The sequence below is a fragment of the Macaca thibetana genome, chromosome 2, assembly GCF_024542745.1.
Source record: "Macaca thibetana thibetana isolate TM-01 chromosome 2, ASM2454274v1, whole genome shotgun sequence".
NCBI lineage: Eukaryota > Metazoa > Chordata > Mammalia > Primates > Cercopithecidae > Macaca > Macaca thibetana.
The window spans coordinates 71,210,489-71,234,411 of NC_065579.1; the positions used below are offsets into that span (position 1 = coordinate 71,210,489).

General features: G+C 35.5%; 1 protein-coding gene across 2 annotated transcripts in view; it reads left to right on the forward strand.

Annotated features, from left to right (window-relative positions):
* The window catches only part of SERPINI1 (serpin family I member 1), a 480,054-nt gene that overhangs the window by 439,492 nt on the left and 16,639 nt on the right, over positions 1-23,923 (forward strand). For both annotated transcript variants that reach the window (XM_050779977.1, XM_050779976.1), the window contains 5 exons: positions 5,348-5,615; positions 6,609-6,839; positions 8,778-8,972; positions 10,756-10,960; positions 22,050-22,147. In XM_050779977.1, coding sequence (XP_050635934.1) covers positions 5,366-5,615; positions 6,609-6,839; positions 8,778-8,972; positions 10,756-10,960; positions 22,050-22,147 — 979 coding nt within the window. In that variant the 5' untranslated portion in view covers positions 5,348-5,365. The remainder of the gene's footprint in view (positions 1-5,347; positions 5,616-6,608; positions 6,840-8,777; positions 8,973-10,755; positions 10,961-22,049; positions 22,148-23,923) is intronic.

Here is a 23,923-nt window from a genome sequence, read left to right on the forward strand (position 1 = left end):
GAACTACCAGGGAAGTTAAAAAACACTATCTTTTTTTATAATGTTGACTTTCAGTTTTGTGATTCATCATACCTCAATTACAAGAAGTTCCCTTGTTTTAATGAAGTGTTTTCTAAAGTAGTATACACATATGCACTTATATGCAACTTAATCTACCACTGGCGACAAAGCAGAGAAATGCAAGAAATAAGGGTAATTTATTCATAGCTAACCTACTTCTACCTTTTCTACTACCATAGCACTATCTACTACTATTCTGGTACTGCAGCCCCTTGTTTTTATGTAAAGGCATTTTACAGAGTAGCTAGAAAAATAATAAATCTCCAAAGTAATTATCTATGTGAAAGTAACTCATTTGAGAATGTATTGATTATTATGATTAATAGTAGGTCTCTGGCATTTTGTAGACTAATGTTAATATTGTAATGTTTTGGTACCACCTTCTGCGATTGTTCGAGGTAGTATACTTGTTATTATATTACGTGTCCAGTCATTGGTGACGATACCACTTTGTCGGGCTGGAAAGATAGAAACACTTTTTCAAAGAGAAGAAAAAATTGAGCTACTACCACTGGGCTGAAAGTAAATTAGGCTCAATAATTTAGAAGTGACAATTACTCTTGCTGTCTTGCTGTTCCTTCTGATACAGCATTATAGGCCTTTACATGTCACACCATATTAATTTAATAAATATTTATTTGGCACCTACTATGTGTAATTCATTAGGTGCTCATTCTGATTATCCTAAGATATGGAAAGATGAATATCCTTCCATTTGTGCCTTCAAAAAGCTTAGGACAAGAGATGATCCATGTATGAAATTACCTGTAACAGAAGGAAGCAGTGGTATGTGCTATTGGAGAGGTAGAGATAGAAATTTGCCAGGATTTCAGAGGAGGGAGGAAGTTGCTGTTTTAATTGAAGAACCAAGCGGGTATTCATGAAGGAGATGAAAATAGAACAGAACCTGGAGAAGTGCTTTGGATTTGAACATATGGAACTTGGGCTAGGTTAGTTTCGGAAACAGAACTATATAAGCCAGTAACAGGAGAGGAAAATTCTGGTGTATCTGATGCAAAAGGGAGTCTGGCTAGAGTTACAGTATCCATGAAGGAGTAGTAAGTAGAAAGTTATGCTGGGTCACAGTACAAATTCTGTGTTATATTCAGGACTAAAGATTTTGGGCTTTGGTCTACAGGGATGAGAGAACTCCTGAGGTTTGTAAACATAGGAATAAGCTGGTCATAAGGAGTATCAAGACAATTGATTTGGGGCTCAGCTTATGTTGGATTGCAGGGGCAATAGCAGTTCAGAGAGTGGCTGGGAACCAGAATCATTGGTATAGTCCTTGAGATGCATTGAGAGGAAGAACTGCCATCGTGGCCATGGGAATGGCCATGGGATGATCAACAGGAGAAGTGCCAGGGTGCAACATGGAATGAGTGTTTGACAATGAATTGAACATGAGGGAAAAGAGATGGAGGGGAGTCAAATGCTTTTACGCTGAAAGAAAAAAGAGTAGGTTTGAAAAGATAAGGAGGCCTGTTTGGGCCTCCTTGAATTCAAACTGCTGGCAGACGTCAATGAATAAATATCCCAAGAACAATTACCAATGCATATCAGAAATTAAGATAAAAATGAAGCCAGAGCTATAATTTTACTTATTTGGGAATAATCTTAATAGATATAATAGTTGAAGTATCTTTGTTTTGAGAGTTCACCAGTGGGCGTGAGAAGTGTTCTACCAAGAAAAGAGAAGGGCCAGGACTAGATCTGTGGAGAATATCAACACTTAAAATGTAGAACAAGGAAACCACTCCCTCCAGCCCCCACCCAGCCAAAAACCTAGAAACTAAAAATAACCACCCAACACTCAGGAGAAGTCAGAGGCAGCAGAGGCAGAGGAGGGAGCCAGCAACCAGCAACCAGCAGCAGAGAGGCTACAGCAGGCTAGCAGAAGTAATTTTGCTTGCAAGCTGGACATCTTGCCTTCAAAAGGAAGAAAGATCACTTAACTGTGGATAGACATGTGTGTTTCCAGAGCAGAGTTACTTCAACTCTCTGAAAGAGTTCCCTGACAGGATCTGCTCCCACAATTCACAGCCACATGGTCCAAATTTCTTGGCAGAATGTGTCATCAGTGGCCTGCGGTCCACTGCCCTGGCAGAGCCCTCTCCCACAAACACAATGGGAGCTCTTTCCAGGAGTCTAGAAGCCCAAAGATACATCAGTGGTTTTGACATCCCGTTTTCCCCAGTAAGAAAAACCAGCAGAGCTGCAGGTCCGTATAACATTGCTTTTTTTTCCATCTGACCATCTGCTGTACACCAGAGGTTTTTAACCCGAGGTCACTGAATATTCTGGCCAGTGGATATAATTTTCTGCTATCCACGTGCATGTATTTTCCTGCAGGGATGATTTATTCTTCTCCTCATTCTTAAAAAGATATATTTTCTTAAAGAGCCACCGTAGGCCAGGCACGGTGGCTCACGCCTGTAATCCCAGCACTTTGGGAGGCCGAGGCGGTTAGATCACTTGAGGTCAGGAGTTCGAGACCAGTCTGGCAAACATGGTGAAACCCCGTCTCTACTAAAAATACAAAAATTAGCCAGGACCATGCCTGTAATCCCAGCTACTCGGGAGGCTGAGGCAGGAGAATCGCTTAAACCCAGGAGGCGGAAGTTGCAGCGAGCCAAGGTTGCACCATTGTACTCCAGCCCGGGTGACAAGAGTGAAACTCCATCTCAAAAAAAAAAAAAAAAGACTTGGAGAAAATAAAATCTGATGTACCTGTAAAGGACACTTGGAGCTTGCACGGGTAGAAGTTTTCTGAGTAAATCAGTGAATGAGTGGTCAGTGAATGTGATGCCTAGAACATTACTGTATGTTAACCATAGAATTTATAAACACTGTATACTTTGGCTATACTAAATTTATTAAAAATGCCTTTCTTCAATAATAAATTAACCTTCACTTACTGTAACTTTTATACTTTATAAAGTTTTAGATGTTTAAAAAACTTTCTGACTGTTTTGTAATGCCACTGCGTCCAGCTCTGGTATTGTACAGCAACGTCCTAGGCAACACATTCACTTACCTCCGACTCACTTACCCAAAGAACTTCTACCCATGCAAGCTGCGTTCAGTAAGTGTGTAAGTGTGTAACGACACTTAGCTTAAAACACAGACACATTGTACAGCTGTACAAAAGCATTTTCTTTCTTTGTATCCTTATTCTATAAGCTTTTTTTCTAATTTTCTACTTTTTATTTTTATATTTTTACTTTTAAACATTTTTGTTAAAAGCTAAGACACAAATACACATATTTGCCGAGGCCTGCACGTGATCAGGATAATCAACATCACTGTCTTCCACCTCTACATCTTATCCCACTAGATGGTCTTCAGGGGCAATAACACCCATGGAGCTGTCATCTCCTGTGATAACAGTGCCTTCTTCTGGAATACCTCCTGAAGGATCTGCCTGAGGCTGTTTCACAGTTATGTTTTTTTTTTTTTTTTTAATGATAAGAAGTATGGTATAGTAAATACATAAACCAGAAAAATACTCATTTATTATCATTATCAAGTACTGTGTATTGTATGTAATTGTATTATACTTTTATACAACTTGCAGTACAATAGGTTTGTTTAAACCTACCGCATGCATCACCACGACTAAAGCTTCTGCCTTTTCCTGGAGTTCTCTGGAGTACAAAAGGAAGTAAGAATGCCAAAGTGGTGGCAGCCCCCCAAAGGTGGCTGAAATCAGTAGACTAGCAAGGCTGCTGTGCTCTTGGCACCTGGCTTTATCCCAGTGCTGCATGAGTGACAGAGCCTGCCCTGCAGCAGTGCACTCCGTCTCCCATTAGCCGTCATCCCATTAGCAACGGAGGTGATGAGAGTTCATATTTACAAAGAGGGTGAGACTTACCTTCCTAAACAAGCAATAACTATTTAAACTTGCATACAAATGCAGGAGGGTGAAGGGGTGAGGGCAGAGGACTTTGGAACTTTTCAGATGAAAAAACTGATGCTTCTAACATTAAAATGTGAAGGACTTACAAAGTCACCAGGCAGTTCTCTGAAATTGGAGTTACAAATAAATGTTTCAGGACTGGTTAGGATCTTCTGATTCATAAGCCTGTTGGAATCACTCTGCTCTTCAGTTAAATGTGTATGTACTCTGTTAATTGAGTGATGGAGACTATTAATGCTCGACCATAATTAAAATACAGTTTTCCAAATGCTTTTGCTCAATATCACTTTGCATGTTGTTTCAGTGATTTTATTAAATGATTAAGAACAAGTAAGTTACTTAATTGTATGAATAAACAGTTTAGCTTTCCGAACTCCTGCAGTGACAAAATGGGAGAATACAAAGGAAAGAGGAAATCGTGTCGCCAGTGCGCGCAAGTCAGGCTGTTTGTGGGAAGACAGGGCTTCTGGAACACTGGCATGCCAAGAAGCAGAGATATTATTCAGAGATAGCTGGGCTCTGATGGTGCTTTTTTTCTCCAAGAGAAAATGTGGCGTTGATGCCCTTCAATTTGGTTCAAGAACCTGATGAGCCTGATCATTAGAAATATTAATTTAAATAAAAATAACAGTTTGTTTAGTGTAAGCTGAAATGGTAACATAAGTCTGAATATAAATGGAGCGTGTCGTAACAAGAATTCAGTTTCATTCTCAACTTTGGTAGGGGGCTCCTCCTCCCTGCCCAAAGATTGTCACGGAGAGCAGCAGCCTCATAGGAACCAATATGTGAGAAACAATCATACAAGGATGTGCTGAGTCTGCTCCTTCTCTGGGTTACCGCTTCCTGTGGGCTCTGCAACCTGGAATGAATAAACTGGGATTTGAGGCAGGTATATGTCTGATCTCTGCTCACCAGTTGGTAACCCAGCGGCAAGGTGCATTTATTTTATAAATGGGTGAAGTGACATTTTCAAATGCCTAGCTATGCTAGTTCATCTTAAGCCCTGTAAATATCTTTTGGTTTTCATTGTACTTGTCCTAGACCTATGTAGTTTAGTGGAATCTAGTGTAAGTCCATTCAAAGTCATGATCAAACCGTATTTGGTAAGGCTATGAAAAACTGGTAAATTAGTTTCACCAAACATGACTTGTAATTAATTGTTGTATAAGTAACTATACATACTCTTAACCCCATGAGGGTGGGGACCATGGTGCCTCGTTCCTGGGAGAATCCTCAAAACTTAGCTGTCTTATTTGTTCATTTGACTATTAATTGACTTTTTAAAAGTAGAACCTCCCAACATATCCTTCCATGAGACTTCTGTTATAGAGATAACTAATAATTAATATGTAAATTATTGTTTTTTAGACTTGAAACTATTACAAGATGGCTCTCCTTGGACTCTTCTCTTTGCTGGTTCTGCAAAGTATGACTGTAGGGGCCACTTTCCCTGAGGAAGCCATTGCTGACTTGTCAGTGAATATGTATAATCGTCTTAGAGCCACTGGTGAAGATGAAAATATTATCTTCTCTCCATTGAGTATTGCTCTTGCAATGGGAATGATGGAACTTGGGGCCCAAGGGTCTACCCAGAAAGAAATCCGCCACTCAATGGGATATGACAGCCTGAAAAATGGTAAGAATGATCAGGTTTGATTTCTCAAGACATTTGAATTTGACTTTAACTCAGTTATGTTGTCTTCTTATTCCAGATGCAGCAATATTTACACAGGGTAAAAAATAATCTCATTGAAATGGTACGCCTAGAAGGATTAGGAAACCCAAGAAATGTGTTAATTCCTGGTTCCATTTCTGGCTGAATGAATCTCAGGAAATTACATCTTTTAAAAATTATTATGATTTACATAAACTCATTGTGATTTTAAAAAGCAAGCATTATTCTGGAGTTTTCAGTCTAGAAGGAGAGGCACCTATGTGTCACACAAATAAATGAAAAATTACAAATATGATGAGTACTACAAAGAAAGACAGCATAGTTTGCTAAAAATATCAGAAATTTTTGCTTAAAATCAGCAGTATCCTTTTGTTTAAATAGCATCCAAGATTTTTTTTGAAGTGTTATCTTATTATAAAAATTCTATGTATTGGGGGAAATTTCTAGCCTAATGGTATTTTGTAATTACTTTGACATGATGTTTGATTTCTGGTTTAATGCTCTGATATACATGTGAATTAGCACATTAAAAAGTTAAAAATTAAAACAATTTATAATGGCTTTTCTAGTTTTAAAATTAAAAGGTTTACTGAGTAAAATGTAAAGGATGATCTTGAATTATAAACTAGATATTTGTTTCTAATAGTATAAAGGAAGTCTAATTTAATCAAAGTAACCTAGTAATTTGAAAGAAAACAATCTCTGTAGATTGTAGCAAAATAATAATGAAATAAAAAATAATATCAGTAGATGATATTAACTTGCAACAAGTTAATTTGAACATCTAGAAATAGTACAAGTATTGGACCATATTAATGTGGGGGAAAGCCTGGCACTTTTCCCGTGGGTGCCTGTTCGGTTAATCGCCCTTGCTGTGCTTTAATGCTCCTCCACTCTCCTTGACCTTTCACCATGTTTGTTCTGCAAATAAACTTATCCTTTCTCATCTTTCAGGTGAAGAATTTTCTTTCTTGAAGGAGTTTTCTAACGTGGTAACTGCTAAAGAGAGCCAGTATGTGATGAAAATTGCCAATTCCTTGTTTGTGCAAAATGGATTTCATATCAATGAGGAGTTTTTGCAAATGATGAAAAAATATTTTAATGCGGAAGTAAATCATGTGGACTTCAGTCAAAATGTAGCCGTGGCCAACTACATCAATAAGTGGGTGGAGAATAACACAAACAGTATGTCACTTGGATCCTTTCTTCCTCTAGTAGCTTCGTTTTAACTGTCTTTAACTTCTGAAAGTATTTCCCACTTGCTCATTTTGCATTTTGAATGTTTGGGGCATTTAGTTGGGTATCTAATAATAATTTTGTATAGATTACGGTCTATTTGAGAAACATTGTTATGAATGAACGTTTGAGAACGAAGTTAAATCTTTTGGCATATATAGAATTTGGCAGTGATAATCTGAAATCTGTACTCTGATTAATGGGTTTCCTCTGTAATCTTAACCACTTTATGGAATTTTGCTTGTCCTATTTAATAAATTAGTTACTAGATAGAATGGCAGTTGGCTCTCATAACAATATGATTAAAATAGAGTAAGAAAGAGTTAAAAATCAGAGTTTATAGATGTTTGTTGGCTTTTGAACCAAAGAACTTCATTAGTAATTTAAAACATTTGTGTATGATTCATTTTCAAAAGGGCAACTTATTTTAAGCCCCCCAAAATGGAGAGTAATTAGAATGAGATGCATTCATTCTAAATTTTATTGCTATTTTATATTTGTTAAATGTATTTAGGGTTTCCAAATGTTTCACAGTTTAGCATTTTATTTTCCAGTTTTACTAGCAAAATAATTGAAATCACAGTCCAAAAATTGAGACTAAATTAAAAGTAAATGTTTATAGCTGTTCATTAAATGAAACCATGTTTTCAAAGCTACTCAAATCATGTTAATCTTGAACTTTACATTGGAACAACAACAAAAATAACCCTGAGCAGATACTCAATATCTCTTAATCTCCAAGATGCAGGCACCTTTTACCTTACGAAGTGCCATGATTAATACAATGAGAGAATACAGAGCAAATTTTTGTCTTATGTTTTTTATCTATGAGATTAAAAAAGATTACAATAAAAGAAACTTTAATTTAGTCTTTTAATATTCAAAGAATAAATCAAGGGTGATAATCCATATGAAGTAGATTCAACTATTAAAACCAATTTGTTTTCAAACTCCTTTAGACACTTTTAGCAAACAGCAAAGACCCAATATCTTTTAAAATAGATTTGAAAAGGAGTAGTTCAGATGATAAACACTAATGCATCATGATTTAAACTGACTTTCACTCATCTGTTTTCTCCTACCCAAAAGCAATTGGTATATTGGCAGAATGATGTCCAGTATACACAGGGAAGAATTTGAAATTGATAACATTTAATCATGTACATTGTTCAAGAATAAACTTAGGGCTGGGCGTGGTGGCTCATGCCTGTAATCCCAGCACTCTGAGAGGCCAAGTGGAGTGGATCACTTGAGGCTGGGAGTTCGTGGCCAGCCTGGCTGACATGGTGAGACCCCATCTCTTCCAAAAATACAGAAATTAGCCAGGTGTGGTGGCTACTCTGTAATCCCTGTAATCCCAGCTATTCAGGAGACTGAGGCATGAGAATCACTTGAACCCAGGAGACAGAGTTTGCAGAGAGCAGAGATCATACCACTGCACTCCAACCTAGGTGACACAGCGAGACTGTTTGTAAAAAAAAAAAAAAAAAAAAAAAACCAGAATAAACTTTGAGGCATTTATTGAATGGTTACTCTGTGTTAAGTTTTACATGCATCGTTGCAACTAGAAAGTGATGAAGTCTAAGCTTATATTGTATATTGTTCTGTAGTTTGTGTATCAAGATGCTGCTAGTATTATTTCAGGTGATATGGGTGTTTTGAATCCCATTAATTGCACATATGTGTGTGTGTGTGTGTGTGTGTGTGTATAGTTTGTGAGTATATAACTCTTTTCCCTTTGAAAGTAAGATACTTTTTATTTTCATTATAAAGTTGGTATACAGTTTCTCTGGACCACTCTATCAGATGGTGGTTTGAAAATCTTCTGGTGCCCCTTTGTCTTCCAGTTTAATGTGAATTTTTATCTATTCATTTTTTCCTAAATAGATCTGGTGAAAGATTTGGTATCCCCAAGGGATTTTGATGCTGCCACTTACCTGGCCCTCATTAATGCTGTCTATTTCAAGGGGAACTGGAAGTCACAGTTTAGGCCTGAAAATACTAGAACCTTTTCTTTCACTAAAGATGATGAAAGTGAAGTCCAAATTCCGATGATGTATCAACAAGGAGAATTTTATTATGGTAAGACATTTTTTACTTTTATTTCTGTCTTCTTGCAGTATATCAACACATTTCTAAGAAAAACATGAAGTATTCATTACTCAAACTCTTTGTCAATCTAATTTGGGCTACAATTCAATTTTTCTGGCTCCATTTTTAAAACCCTCTAATTTGCTTCTGAGTAAATATTGTATTCATTATGGTTTCCAATGTATTTTCAAATTTATAAGTCAACCATGCCTGCAGAGTAGCTTTATTCATCTGAAAATACCTGACATTGTGTGAGAATGTTCTGATTTACTCCAAAAACTCATCTGGTTTAGGATGGGTTTTAGTGGACCATATGTTCCATGAAGCACTTGATTTGGACTCTGCACCACTTTTAAATTACAAACATTGTTCTCATAGAGGGACTTTAAAAAAAAATTGATTTTAAACATGTGTATATATGGCTAAACATAATTGTTTGTTTATACTTTATTGAGAGCCTATAATTTTTAATATAATTCAATATCTTTGGCATTATTTTCAAAGATGTTTTATTGGACTCTTCAGAAGTTTAGGGTATTAGTCCTTCTTGTCTACTATATTGACTTGTAATAATTTGTTAAGTCATAATCAGAAAGTTAATTTTTAGCCAAGTATATGTTAGAACTAGTAGTTTTATTCTATTTAAAAGCACAGTACAGGCCAACTGCTGTGACTCATGCCTGTAATCCCAGTACTTTGAGAGACAGAGGCAGGAGGATTCCTTGAAGCTGGGAGTTCGGTCTAGTTTGGGCAATACAGTAAGACCCTGTCTCTACAAATATATATATATATATATATATATATGTATATATTTTTTTTTTAATTAGCTAGGCATAATGGTACACACCTATAGCCCTAGCTACTCGCGAGGCTGACGAACGAAGATCGCTTGAGCCCAGGAGTTCGAGGCTGCGGTGAACTATGATCACACCACTGCACTCCAGCCTAGGTGGCAGAGCAAGACCCTGTCTCTAAAATTATATACATATAGGTTTTATATGTAGATAAAACGTTTTGGCCATATACGTGTGTGTGTGTGTAATTTAGCTAAGTTCATGGAGCACGAAGCCAACTACCTCATTTACCTAATTACCTAATTTGGAGATACCAATTTTCACAAATATAATAGCTAAATATTATACAATGCTTAGATTTCATTTTGACTCTGCAAACTTTGCTTTAAAACTTGTAGTTTTCGTGATAATAAAGTGCCAGGTATTAAATGGTCAAATTTTCCCTTCTTAAAAATCAGGTGAATATTGATCAATGTGCTTTACATTCAACTTGGAGCCAGGGCTTTATTTTCCTAACCAGGACTTTTCATTGTTTCTAATGTCACACTTTAGATATATTGAATTATCTCATTTAAAAATAAAAAGCAAGTCTTGAATATGTGTTATTACAAATGTGAAATAATTCTGTGGATTCTGTGGAAATAAAATAATTTATACAGGACTGTGAATCTATTTGAATTTTAGGGCCTATTTTCATATAAACCTGCTTTTTATCAGGTACATGAATTTCTTTATATCCTATATACTATTTGGGAAGAAACATATATAACAAATTTAAGCCTTTTTATTTTTTTTTAGATTATATTTCAGTAGTTTTGGGAAACAGGTGGTTTTTAGTTACATGGAAACATTTTTTAGTGGTGATTTGTGAGATTCTGTTGCACCCGTACCTGAGCAGTGTACACTGTCTTTCATCCCTCACCACCAGCTTTTTTAAAAACTTTGATATGTATCTTGTATGGCCTTTCTTTTCTTTTTAGGGGAGTTTAGTGATGGCTCCAATGAAGCTGGTGGTATCTACCAAGTCCTAGAAATACCATATGAAGGAGATGAAATAAGCATGATGCTGGTACTGTCCAGACAGGAAGTTCCTCTTGCTACTCTGGAGCCATTAGTCAAAGCACAGCTGGTTGAAGAATGGGCAAACTCTGTGAAGAAGCAAAAAGTAGAAGTATACTTGCCCAGGTGAGAGGTTCCTGTGTCACCCTTCCCACAACATGGACAATGGGCTATCAATGAAAATCTGACCTAGAAAAACTCTGGGAACTGCTTTCAAATCATAATTCTTGTGCTACTCTCTTCTTCTTCTTGTTCTTCTCCTTCTCTTCCTTCTCCTTCTCTTTCTCCTTCTCCTTCTTCTTTGATTTTCTTCTTTTCAGTATTCTTTCACAGTCATTTCTTTCATACTCGTGTGGTCCTTCCCATAGACACATGCTCACTTATTGGTTCATTCAGTGCTATTCATCAAGACCTACTTTCAGATATAATTCAATGTTCTTGGCTTGGTTTTAGCAAATTCGTGTATCTATTTTCTCTGAATATCATTTGCATTGACAGTCTTCTGTATTTTATTAATACTTAAGGTTGATTATAACTGGAGAGGAAACAATCTCTGACTCTAGAACTGCAAGCAAGTCACTGTGCTAGGTGCTGAGATGCAACCATGAATTAGCAGGAAGATGCAACTCTGCTCAATATTCTCCCTGTGGCTACAAGAATAAGATGCACACAATGCCTTTAATGTCCTGAATGCCTTCCCCTTCTCAACCCCATTTCTGGCCACTTGCCACATCAAGCATGTTGTAGCATGTTCTGTCCTTGTACTTGTGATTATACCACATATATCATGCTATTTTCATGTCTCTGAGTCTCCATTTATGTTCTTGCATTGGCCTAAAATGTCCTCCTCATATTTCTTTCCCAAGATAGTGTTGCGTAGCCGTCAGGGTACACCTCTAGAGCCATTTCTTCCCTGAAGTGTCCCATGAACTACCTGGATCAAGTGACCCTCACTTTTGCTTCACTTATACACCTTTCTGTTATTACTTGTTACCGTCCCATAATAACATTATATTTTTGTAGGGATAGTTTTCTTTCTGTAAGTTCTTCTAGGGTAGAGCCAATTTTCTTTCCTATAAAAAGAACACAATAAGTGTTTGCAAAATGAAATTGAACTGAAAATGTTTATTCTATCCCTGAATACCTTAAAACCTTGTAGGAGAGCTAGGCCAGTAATCACATAGAACATGTTTATTAATGTACTATGTAAATTTTAGTCTAGAAAACAAGACATATCAATAAAAACAGATTAAATATATATGTATGTGTGTATGTGAAAGTACAGTTAAGATTCATTCCATATTAAGAAAATTGTTCAAGTATGATTAATTACTATGAGCATTCAGATAAATAAGATATTAGTATTAAAGATGAATTATTAATAACTGATTAACTCATTCATATTTATTCTAATGTTAGGAATTATCATTTAAGGATTACATTTTATGTAAATATCAATGTTTCTAAAAACTTAGCTGATAGTTTTTTATGTAGGTGAAGGAGATCTATTTGGAACTATAGAGTTTTTGCCTGGAAAATTATGTTTTATAGTGTATTCATAATAAGTAATATTATGTTATGTCATAATTTATGATATACCATTTCATGTTATATATTCATAATATATAACTATAAATAATATGTAGCCATATATTTTCTATTTTTTATATTTTATTTTATTTTATTTTAAGTTCTGGCATATATGTGCAGAATGTACAGGTTTGTTACATAGGTAAACGTGTGCCATGGTGGTTTGCTGCAGCTATCAACTCATCACCTAGGTATTAAGCCCAGCATGCATTAGCTATTTATCCTGATGTTCTCCCCCCCCCCAACCCCCTGACAGGCCCCAGTGTGTATTGTTACCCTCCCTGTGTCCATGTGTTCTCATTGTTCAGCTCCCACTTATAAGTGAGAAAATGCACTGTTTGGTTTTCTGTTCCTGTGTCAGTTTGCAGAAGATAATAGCTCCCAGCTCCATCCATGTGCCTGCAAAGGGCATGATCTCATTCCTTTTTATGGCTGCATAGTATTCCATGGTGTATATGTACAACATTTTTTTTTTAATCTGGTCTGTTCTTCATGGGCATTTGGGTTGATTCCACGTCTTTGCTATTGTGAATAGTGCTGCAAGGAACCTATGTGTGCATGTATCTTTATAATAGAATGATTTATATTCCTTTGGGTATATACCCAGTAATGGGATTACTGGGTCAAATGGTATTTCTGCCTCTAGATCTTTGAGGAGTCACCACACTGTCTTCCACAATGGTTGAACTAATTTACATTTCCACCAACAGTATAAAAATGTTCGTTTTTCTCCACAGCCTTGCCAGCATCTGTTGTTTCTTGACTTTTTAATAATCGCCATTCTGACTGGCGTGAGATGGTATCTCACTGTGGTTTTGATTTGAATTTCTCTAATGATCAGTGATGTTGAGCTGTTTTTCATGTTTGTTGGCTGCATAAATGTCTTCTTTTGAGACGTGTCTGTTCGTGCCATTTGCCTACTTTTTAATGCGATTGTTTACTCCTTGTAGATTTGTTTAAGTTCCTTGTAGATTCTGGATATTAGACCTTTGTCAGATGGATAGATTGGAAAAATTTCCTCCCTTTCTGTAGGTTTTCTGTTCATTCTGATGATAGTTTCTTTTGCTGTGCAGAAGCTCTTTAATTTAATTAAATCCCATTTGTTAAGTTTTGCTTTTGTTGCAATTGCTTTTGATGTTTTTGTCATGAAATCTTTGCCTGTGTCTATGTCCTGAATGGTATTGCCTCGGTTTTCTTCTAGGGTTTTTATAGTTTTCGGTTTTACATTTAAGTCTTTAATCCATCTTGAGTTAACTTTTGTATAAGGTGTAATGAAGGAGTCCAGTTTCAATTTTCTGCATATAGCTATATATGGCCACATATTTTCTTGTCTACATACAAAAGTCAAGGTAATCATAACCCAAATCTTTTTGGCTAAGATATTTAGCACGCATAACTTTCCATGACAATACATATATGTAAAGATATTCCATTATAAGTCTATTCTTAAGGAGAGGTAATTGATGAATACCTAGCAAGAGTTTTTTTAATGTATGATAATTGACATTTATATACTAAATATGTAAACAATATACCTTAATTCCAAAGAACAATTTACTTTTGAACATTAATAATTAAATTTAAATTACTATGTAAATCAGGTCTAAACTTATAAAACATTTAGTCCATGTTAACCTCATCTAGTGACCTTTCACAATTAATTTTGTATTTTTTCTTGCATTTTATGAAGAATTCCTTTTGATAAAATGAGAAATTCAGTACAGTGTTAATGCTTCTCTTATTAAATCCATAAATTAAGTGCAATGCTTCCAAATGCTCCAATTCTGTGAGGATGCAAAGTTATTTAGGAGTATTTTAACAGAATTCTAAATGAATGCTTACTGATATTATACATTCTAATTCAATCATATTCACTAGAAAATGTGGCCTCCAGGTTCTGTCCACTGAGAAATTGAATGTGGCAGCAGAAGAAAATTAAATTTTCATTTTCTAAGAGATACTCTTCAATTATGAAATAGTTTGGCTATCTTGCTCATATTAATGCCTGTACTAAATTAGGCACAGGTAATTATCATGTATCAATTTTTCCAGGAGTTCCATAAATTATCCCTGTACATGGCTACTGCATAGATAGGGAGGCTAAATAGCAAAATAAATAACTCTGGATTCCCCTTTTAACAGAATGGCTGTTTTCAAATACTTACATATATCATAATAATCAATGTGAAACTCTCCACCTTCTCCATTTTTACAGCATTAGGATCCACTAAATGTTTGATAATAGTAATGATTTATGTGACCCATTTTTAGCAAAGGTAAAAATGTTTTTAGTAGCTATACTCTATGTTTACTCGTGTCAGTTTTAATGGTTTGCGTAGTTTTATCCATAAAGAGATATTACTCTGAAAATGCAACTTGTATTTCTGTGATTTGACCACATTCTTGTCCTGTTTGACAGGTACTTTTACTTTCTGTTTTGCTAGAATTTATACAAACAGCTTTAAAACATTGCCCTTGAAAACCAAATACTGTATTTTCTCACTTACAAGTGGGAGCTAAACATTGGGTACTCATGGACATAAAGATGGCAATGACAGACACTGAGGATGACTAGAGGAGGGAGGAAGGAAAGTGGGCAAGGGTCGAAAACTATTGGATGCTATGCTCACTATCTGGGTGACAGGATCATTTGTATCCTAAACCTCAGCAATATGCAATATACCCATGTAACAAACCTACACATGTATCCCTTGAATCTAAAATAAAAGGGTTTTTTTAGCTTTTTATTTTTTTCATATTAAAATGCCTTTATATATATTTTTGAACTTTCTCTTTTTTTATTATACTTCAAGTTCTGGGATACATGTGCAGAACATGCAGGTTTGTTACATAGGTATACACGTGCCATGGTGGTTTGCTGCACCCATCAACCCATCATCTACATTAGGTATTTCTCCTGATGCTATCCCTCTACAAGCCCCCCACCCCCCAACAGGCCCCGGTGTGTGATGTTTCCTTCCCTGTGTCCATGAGTTCTTATTGTTCAACTCCCACTTATGAGTGACAACATGCAGTGTTTGATTTTCTGTTCCTGTGTTAGTTTGCTGAAGATAATGGTTTCCAGCTTCATCTATGTCCCTGCAAAGGACATGAACTCATCCTTTTTTATGGCTGCATAGTATTCCATGGTGTATATGTGCCACATTTTCTTTATCCAGTCTATCACTGATCACTGATAGACATTTGGGTTTTTTCTAAGTCTTTGCTATTGTGAATAGAGCTGCAATAAACATATGTGTGCTTGTGTCTTTATAGTAGAATGATTTATATTCCTTTGGGTATATACCTAGTAATGGGATTGTTGGGTCAAATGGTATTTCTGGTTCTAGATCCTTGAGGAATTGCCACACTGTCTTCTACGATAGTTGAACTAATTCACACTCCCACCAACAGTGTAAAAGCATTCCTATTTCTCCACATCCTCTCCAGCATCTGTTGTTTCCTGACTTTTTAATGATCTCCATTCTAACTGGCATGAGATGGTGGTATCTCACTGTGCTTTTGATTTGCATTTCTCTAATGACCACTGATGATGAGCTTTTTTTTTCATATGCTTGTCAGCCGCATAAATGTCTTCTTTTGAGAAGTGTCTGTTCATATCCTTTACCCACTTTTTGATGGGGTTGTTTTTTTCTTGTAAATTTGTTTAAGTTTCCTGTAGATTATTATTAAAATAATGCAAATATATAAAATGCTATCTTTAAGTTGTAAAGGAAGGGTATTTGCAGGGGAGGGTCATGTAGAAGAAGAAATTGCTTTTGTATTTTAGCAATTTTTCCACCTTAACAGTAAGTTCTACAGAAGTTAGATGCTGAATTGAAATTGTATTTTTATCCAAAATGTAAGAATCTATTCAAGAAAAAGTAAAATTGGTATACCCATTACCAAATCCAATTAAATACAAGATTTATATACATAGTTGCACGTCTCTAAGATTTAAATAAGATTGCCAGATGCTTCCATTTATCCATGGTAGCAAAAATAGTTTGTTTTATATATCAAATATTTATGTAAAACACCCAAAAAGCACTTAAGTATAAAACCTGCTACAGAGTAAGCATTATGTAATTATTACCTATAATTAATATTATTGTTATTTGTTTAGTGTACATGTTAAGTCCTGGTATTTACACTGTGTTAATCTTATAGGCAGCTTTGTAGCTTTATATATGCCTCTCTCTAAATTTAATTTTTTAAACTTGATTCTTTTGAATTTTATCCTATTCAGTGTATATGCTTCCTTTTCAGTTTTTACTGATATAGCTTAGATATAAAAAGATTTTTCTAAAGTCAGCATCAAATACTTTAATACTTGGAAGCAGATGTACCTTGCTGTATGTAGTATCAGTCTACTCTAGCTTTGTAGGCTCAGATTTGTCATTTGTGATCAGAGTGTTGGACATCAAAGGATGTGAAGTGGTTCTCTGTTTTGTAATCAGAAACTATCCTGATATCTTGAAATAATTGCCATTAATAAAGCATTTTAGTTTCATGTTTGTAAAGAAAACTACATAAGTCATCTGTTTTTTTGTTGTTGTTTTGTTTTGTTTTTCTTTTAGACAGAATCTCATTCTGTCACCCAGGCTGGAATGCAATGGCACGATCTTGGCCCACTGCAACCTCCACCTCCCACGTTCAAAAGCCATTCTCCTGCCTCAGCCTCCCAAGTGGCTGGGATTACAGGCACGTGCCACCATGCCCAGCTAATTTTTGTGTTTTTAGTAGAGATGGGTTTTCACCATATTGGCCAGGCTGGTCTCAAATTCCTGACCTCAGGTGATCCACCTGCCTCAGCCTCCCAAAGTGCTGGGATTATAGGCGTGGCCTACCACATCCGGCCCTGATTTTGTTTTTTAACATGAGTACTTTTCATTAGATTTTTCTATAAAGGGTATGACTGGGTTTTTATTCCTTATGTGTGTTGTAGTCTCCTACCTAGGATGTATTTGTTATTTTCTAACACTTGTTCTGCAGGTCTTCAAACCTCTACCCTCCATATGCCTCTTCAATTTATTCAGGTAGAAAGTTGCAAATGCATGAATTACATTGTATGCCTTTATTAAAACAGGCTTGCCCTTTGGCTTTATAAAAGCAGTGTCATGGCTTTTAATTTTTGTATTTCATGAAATGTAAAATATATTTCTAATGTTGTTTTATTTTTAAAAGTTGTTGTTGGAATTATAGTGATTAGTGATGCGGGGACTTTAATGTCAGAAAGACCTCCGTTCATATCCTCATTCTACCACCTATTATCTGTGTGGTTAGAGAAAGTTGCTTGTTGGCTTAGCTCTTTTAAGCTTCAGTTTAGCCTTCTGCAGCCAGGAGATAATGACACTTACCTCATAGGGTTGTTCGAGAGCATCATAGAAATTATTAAATAATATATTATTCATAAGAGGATTTGCATAGTGCCTGAAACATAGTAAGCACTCAATATATGGGAGATGATAATGATTATTTATATTAATATTAGTTTATATTAAGAGTAAAGAAATAATAAATAATCACTATTTTTCAATAGTTTGATTTTTTAAGAAGTCAAAGAATGGAAAACTGAAGATTATTTACTCCGTATCTTCAGCTTTGAACAAGTCTTACAAACACCTAGATTTTATTTCATTTGCAACCTATGTGGTTTGTCTTGTGCTAGATATTACAAATATTAGAATAAATAAGACAATAGATTTGGCTAATTTACAGTTAAGGTGGCAGGGATTAATATAGCTATTTAATCAAATTACACCAATTACTACTAGAATGCAAACATACAACACCCTAACATCTATAATAATGTGACATGTTATACATAACTACAATATAATAAATGGTGTTAATGGTATCTACTCCTCATTGCATGCCTCCTGCATGCTAGCACCATCCTAAGATCTAACCTTATTTAATCCTTCCAACAATACTATGAAATAGGTATTATTATTGCCATTTTCCTGTGCCAAAACTGAGCCTCAGAAATTAAGAAACTTGCCGAAGTTCTCCTGGATCAGTCACTCATCATCACCTGACTAGCTAGTGTTTCATCACTAAAGTGTGAAACAAACTAAGCTGCTTTTAAAAAGTAAAAAGAATCCCCTACTAATATCTTCCTTCTCTTTCTTATTTTACGTGGATCAGGACAACTATAATACCACCTGGATCCATAGCCCTGCTCTGCCACTTATTAACTGTATGACCTTGGTTATACAGGTTATTTCATCTTTCTGTTACTCAATGTTTTCTATTACCCAAGAATAACAAAAATACCTGCTTCAAGGGTTGTGGTGATATTTAAATTAATATCTGTTTTATACTCTTGCAAGTTTCTGGCATATACTAAGCTCCACATAAGTGTTCAAAAATAAATAATAACAATAAGCAAATGCATACACACATAAGCATTTTAAGCCATTGAATGTATTGTCTGAGACATTCTGTGCTTTCTTACTCATTCCCTTTTTTGAGATGGATACCACAGGACAATTCTACTTCACAATCAATACCTGCTTTTGGTAGAAAACAAAATAAATGATATTAAGTCAAAGTACAAAATTTAGATAAAATTTAGCACTAGGTTTAGTTTGTTTGAGATGCATGTACTCATCTGTTGATCATATTTTTCCATAACTGTGAAGCTGCTAAAACTATTTTCCACTAACCATTCCTTTTGTTTACTGCCATCATTTCCTTCTCATTTTCCTTAAAACCAGACATCAGAAATGATGCTAATGAAACTTTTTGTTGACCATCACGGACTTATCTCTGTTAAGAGAACAACCTATTGCCTACAATTTTATATTTATAATCTGTATCAATTAGGAGGCAACATCTTAGAAAAAGTGAGGCATTTGGTTCTAACCAGTTGTTTTTACTTTTAAAATAAAAGTAATAAATGCCTTTCCTTGTTTAAAAATGTATTTGTTCAGGCATGGTGTTTTATGTATGTAGTCCTACCTACTCAGGAGGCCGAGGCAGGAAGATCGCTTTAGACCAGAATTTCGAGATCAGCCTCAGCAACAAAGCGAGACCCACATCTATACAAACAAATTAAAAATAAAAATAAAAGCCAGTGCTGTGGTGTGCACCTGTAGTCCTAGCTACTTGGGAGGCTGAGGCAGGAGAATTGATTGAGCCTGGGGCTTCGAGGCTGCAGTGAGGCGTGATCATGCCACTGCACTCTAGCCTGGGTGACAGAGTGAAACCCTGTCTCACACACACAGAAATGTGTTACTTGATGCAGGCATGCTTGGTCCATGTCTTTCCCAAGAAAGTTTGGTGATACAATTCATTAGTTTGGAGAAGAGTCCATATTAAGACCAATCTGGCTTGCTGTGGAAACTATTTTTTAAGTTAATAGTCTGTTTAGGATCACTATATTTTCATTTTGTTTTAAAAAATGTTTTATGTTTTCAAAATTGATACACATTTATATATAATAATTCATAAGGTCAATTAAAACAAAAATAAAGACCCATGATTCTTTTGTTTAAAAAAAACTCTTAAGTGTACTAATTTACACTCCCACCAACAGTGTAAAAAACTTTCCTATTTCTCCACAGCCTCACCAGCATCTGTTGTTTCCTGACATTTTAGTAATCACCATTCTGACTGACGTGAGATGGTATCTCATTGTGGTTTTTGATTTCATTTCTCTAACGACCAGTGATGATGAGCTTTTTTTCATGTTTTTTTTATGTTTGTTAGCTGCATAAATGTCTTCTTTTGAGAAGTGTCTGTTCATATCCTTTACCCACTTTTCGATGAGGTTGATTCTTTTATCTTGTAAATTTGTTTAAGTTCCTTGTAGATTCTGAATATTAGACCTTGTCAGATGGATGGATTGCAAAAGTTTCTCCCATTCTGTAGGTTGCTTGTTCACTCTGGTGACAGTTTCTTTTGCTGTGCAGAAGCTCTTTAGTTTAATTAGATCCCATTTGTCAATTTAGGCTTTTGTTGCAATTGGTTTTGATGTTTTAGTCATGAAGTCTTTGCTCATGCTTATGTCTTGAATGGTACTGCCCAGGTTTTCGTCTAGGATTTTTATGATTTTAGGTTTTATATTTAAGTCTTTAACTCATCTTGAGTTAATTTTTGTATAAGGTGTAAGGAAGGGGTCTAGTTTCTGTTTTCTGCATATGGCTAGTCAGTTTTACCAGCACCATTTATTAAATAGGGAATCCTTTCCCCATTGCTTGTTTTTGTCAGGTTTGTGAAAGATCAGATGGTTGTAGATGTGTGGTGTTATTTCTGAGGTCTCTGTTCTGTTCCATTGGTCTATATATCTGTTTTGGAGTACCATGCTGTTTTCTAAAACCAGAAATACCATTTGACCCAGCAATCCCATTACTAAGTATATACCCAAAGGATTACAAATCATATTTTAAAGACACATTCACATGTATGTATATTGAAGCACTATTTACAATAGCAAAGACTTGGAACCAACCCATATGTCCATCAATGATAGACTGGATAAAGAAAATGTGGCATATATATGCCATGGAATACTATGAAGCCATAAAAAAGGATGAGTTCATGTCCTTTGCAGGAACATGGATGAAGCTGGAAACCATCATCCTCAGCAAACACGGGAACAGAAAACCAAGCACTAGATGTTCTCACTCATAAGTGGGAGTTGAACAATGAGAACACATGGACTTACGGAGGGGAACATCACACACTGAGGCCTGTCTGAGGGGGTGGGGAGCAAGGGGAGGGAGAACATTAGGACAAATACCTAATGCATGCAGGACTTAAAACCTAGATGATGGGTTGATAGGTATAGCAAACCACCATGGCACATGTATACCTATGTAACAAACCTGTATGTTTTGCACATGTATCTCAGAACATAAAGTAAAAAAAATAAAAAATTATTCAGTGTAAAAGCACATGGTTTTTAAGATACAATATTTAACTCACTCTCCATTGATTAATAGTTTTTTTGTGATGGTATCATGAGAACAGGCTTATGTTTTAGAGATCACTATAACCATAAAGATACATTTTTTAATGTAGTACGTTTTATTTTTGCTTTCTCTGAGTTGTAGGGAGCTGAAATGCTAAATGTATTTATTGTAAAACAGCATTTGGCTCTAATTTAACCTTGTCCATGGCATTGATGTGGGTGGGAATTGCATAGTGTGGTGGAGGGTAAGGAACATAAATTGACCAGGATACTAAGAAGAGAATGAAATAACCGAGGTAAATGTATGATTAGTCATCTCCAGCTTAAAAAAAATCAAATATATTACTACTAGGTCAAAGGATTTTGAAAGCTACTCATTTACAAGTTTTACTCAGTACTGATACTAAGTAATCATATGGCGATGATGCTTGATCTCGAAACTCATTTATTGTACCATATATTATGGTTTTGTGTCTATATCATATATTTTCCTACTTACATGTTTAAATTCTGTTTTGTTATGCAAATCTCTTTGATGCCTATATTTCCATGTTCAATCAAATGCTAATTGCAGTCCAAAGCCAGTTTTAGCATAATTTATTCTCTGTAAAGCAGACTTTAAATATCCACATATCTAACACTTTGTTCTTGTCCCAGGTAACAATATGCTGTAACTAAATATTTTTATTCCTATGTGTTCTCCAGGTTCACAGTGGAACAGGAAATTGATTTAAAAGATGTTTTGAAGGCTCTTGGAATAACTGAAATTTTCATCAAAGATGCAAATTTGACAGCCCTCTCTGGTAAGAAATAAACACAAATTTTTAAAAATGTTATTCCATAAGAGCTTTATTAAATGATGATGTTAAATCCTCTATTTACTATGGAGTTCTGGAGTAAAATATAGTTACCACTTGCCAAATAAATCTAGCATGAAACATATTTAACCTCTACAAGCAAAACTATAAATACAGTCATAACATTAAGTTTATATTATCTGGTTCTTATCTTATCTTTGACAATGGATTATATTCTCCGGAAGACCTGTCTTAAACATCTTTGGATTCCCCATCCCATCTGACATAATGCCTTGTAGAATAGATAATCAATAAATGTGTTGATTGACTATCTCAATACGTCCCATTGTAGTAAATCATGTAAGAAAGAAAGAAGGGAGGATAAATGAGTGTCTGCTGTGAGGGCTAGACCAAAGATCCTTTTTAAAAGAGTAAAGAATACCCAGTGAGATGGTATAAACATGTTCTAATTCTTTAATTTAAAAAAAAAAAAAAAACCAGTAGGCTGGGCGTGGTGGCTTATGCCTGTAATCCCAGTACTTTGGGAGGCCGAGGTGAGTGGATCACCTGAGGTCAGGAGTTCGAGACTAACTTGGCCATCTACTAAAAATACAAAAAAATAGCCACACATGGTGGTGGGCGCCTGTAATCCTAGCTACTCAGGAGGCTGAGGCAGGAGAATTGCTTGAACCCAGGAGGCATAGGTGGCAGTGAGCCGAGATTGCACCGTTGTACTCCAGCCTGGTCAACAACAGTGAAACTCTGTCTCTAATAATAATAATAAATAAACAAACTAGTTTTAAAGAAGTAACTTCAAAGTATACCTGGCACATTGAGGTGTCTAGTAATTTATTTTAAATATCCCAAGAAAAAAATCCAGTTGAATTATTTGATTCAAATACCCTAATTTTTTCAAAATAAAAAAAAATCATGAAATATTAGCAATGTTAAAGCATTTATAATTTGTAAAATACTCTTGGAAGTATTTTTAAGTAGCTAACCCCAAGAAATTTGCCATCAAAAAAAGGCAACAATGAACTTAAGACTGAGTAAATAAGTTCTATAATGATTATTTTTATCATTTCCTTAGAAGAGAGAAAATAAAATACAATCTGTTTTCTGATGAGACAAAGATAGATATATATTAAGATTAAAGAAACCCAACATGTAAGACCTCTTTATATGCAATTATTTAACCCAAATTTCTAAATAGCACTGAGATGATAGATTCCTTAGCAGTTCTTGTGTTAAAGGAGAGAATTTAGTTTTCTTAGCCTGAAGCAGCAGCCCATAGAGAATCAAGCTGACTGAACCATAGCTTCTGAACCTGGAGTGTGAGGGCCCATAGATTGAATTCAGAGAACTGATGCCCTCCAACCCTAAAAATTGCATATAAATGTGTACACACAATGCATGTGCACATATACATGAAGGTGTGTGTGAGAGAGAAACAGTTTGGGGGGGTCATATTAATAGCTTTCGAGAAATTCTCAATATGTGTCTGTGATCAAAAAAGCCTTTGTCCTCCCAGATTTAGGACTGAGCATGTTGTTTTCTAAACAGCACTCAGCTTCTAGCAATGAGTTGATATTAATGTATTTGGTACAACTTCTACCCCTCGTTCAGAGAGCTTACAGCCCTAAACACTAATATAGCTTTTCTAAATGTCTACTGTATAAATGTTCCTGTGCACATAAGAGAAATGAGCTTTCCTGAGTAAATGTTTTCATGGCTTATACCCAAACTCCTAGGACTCCGAACCCTTCAGTGGGGTTATCAAGA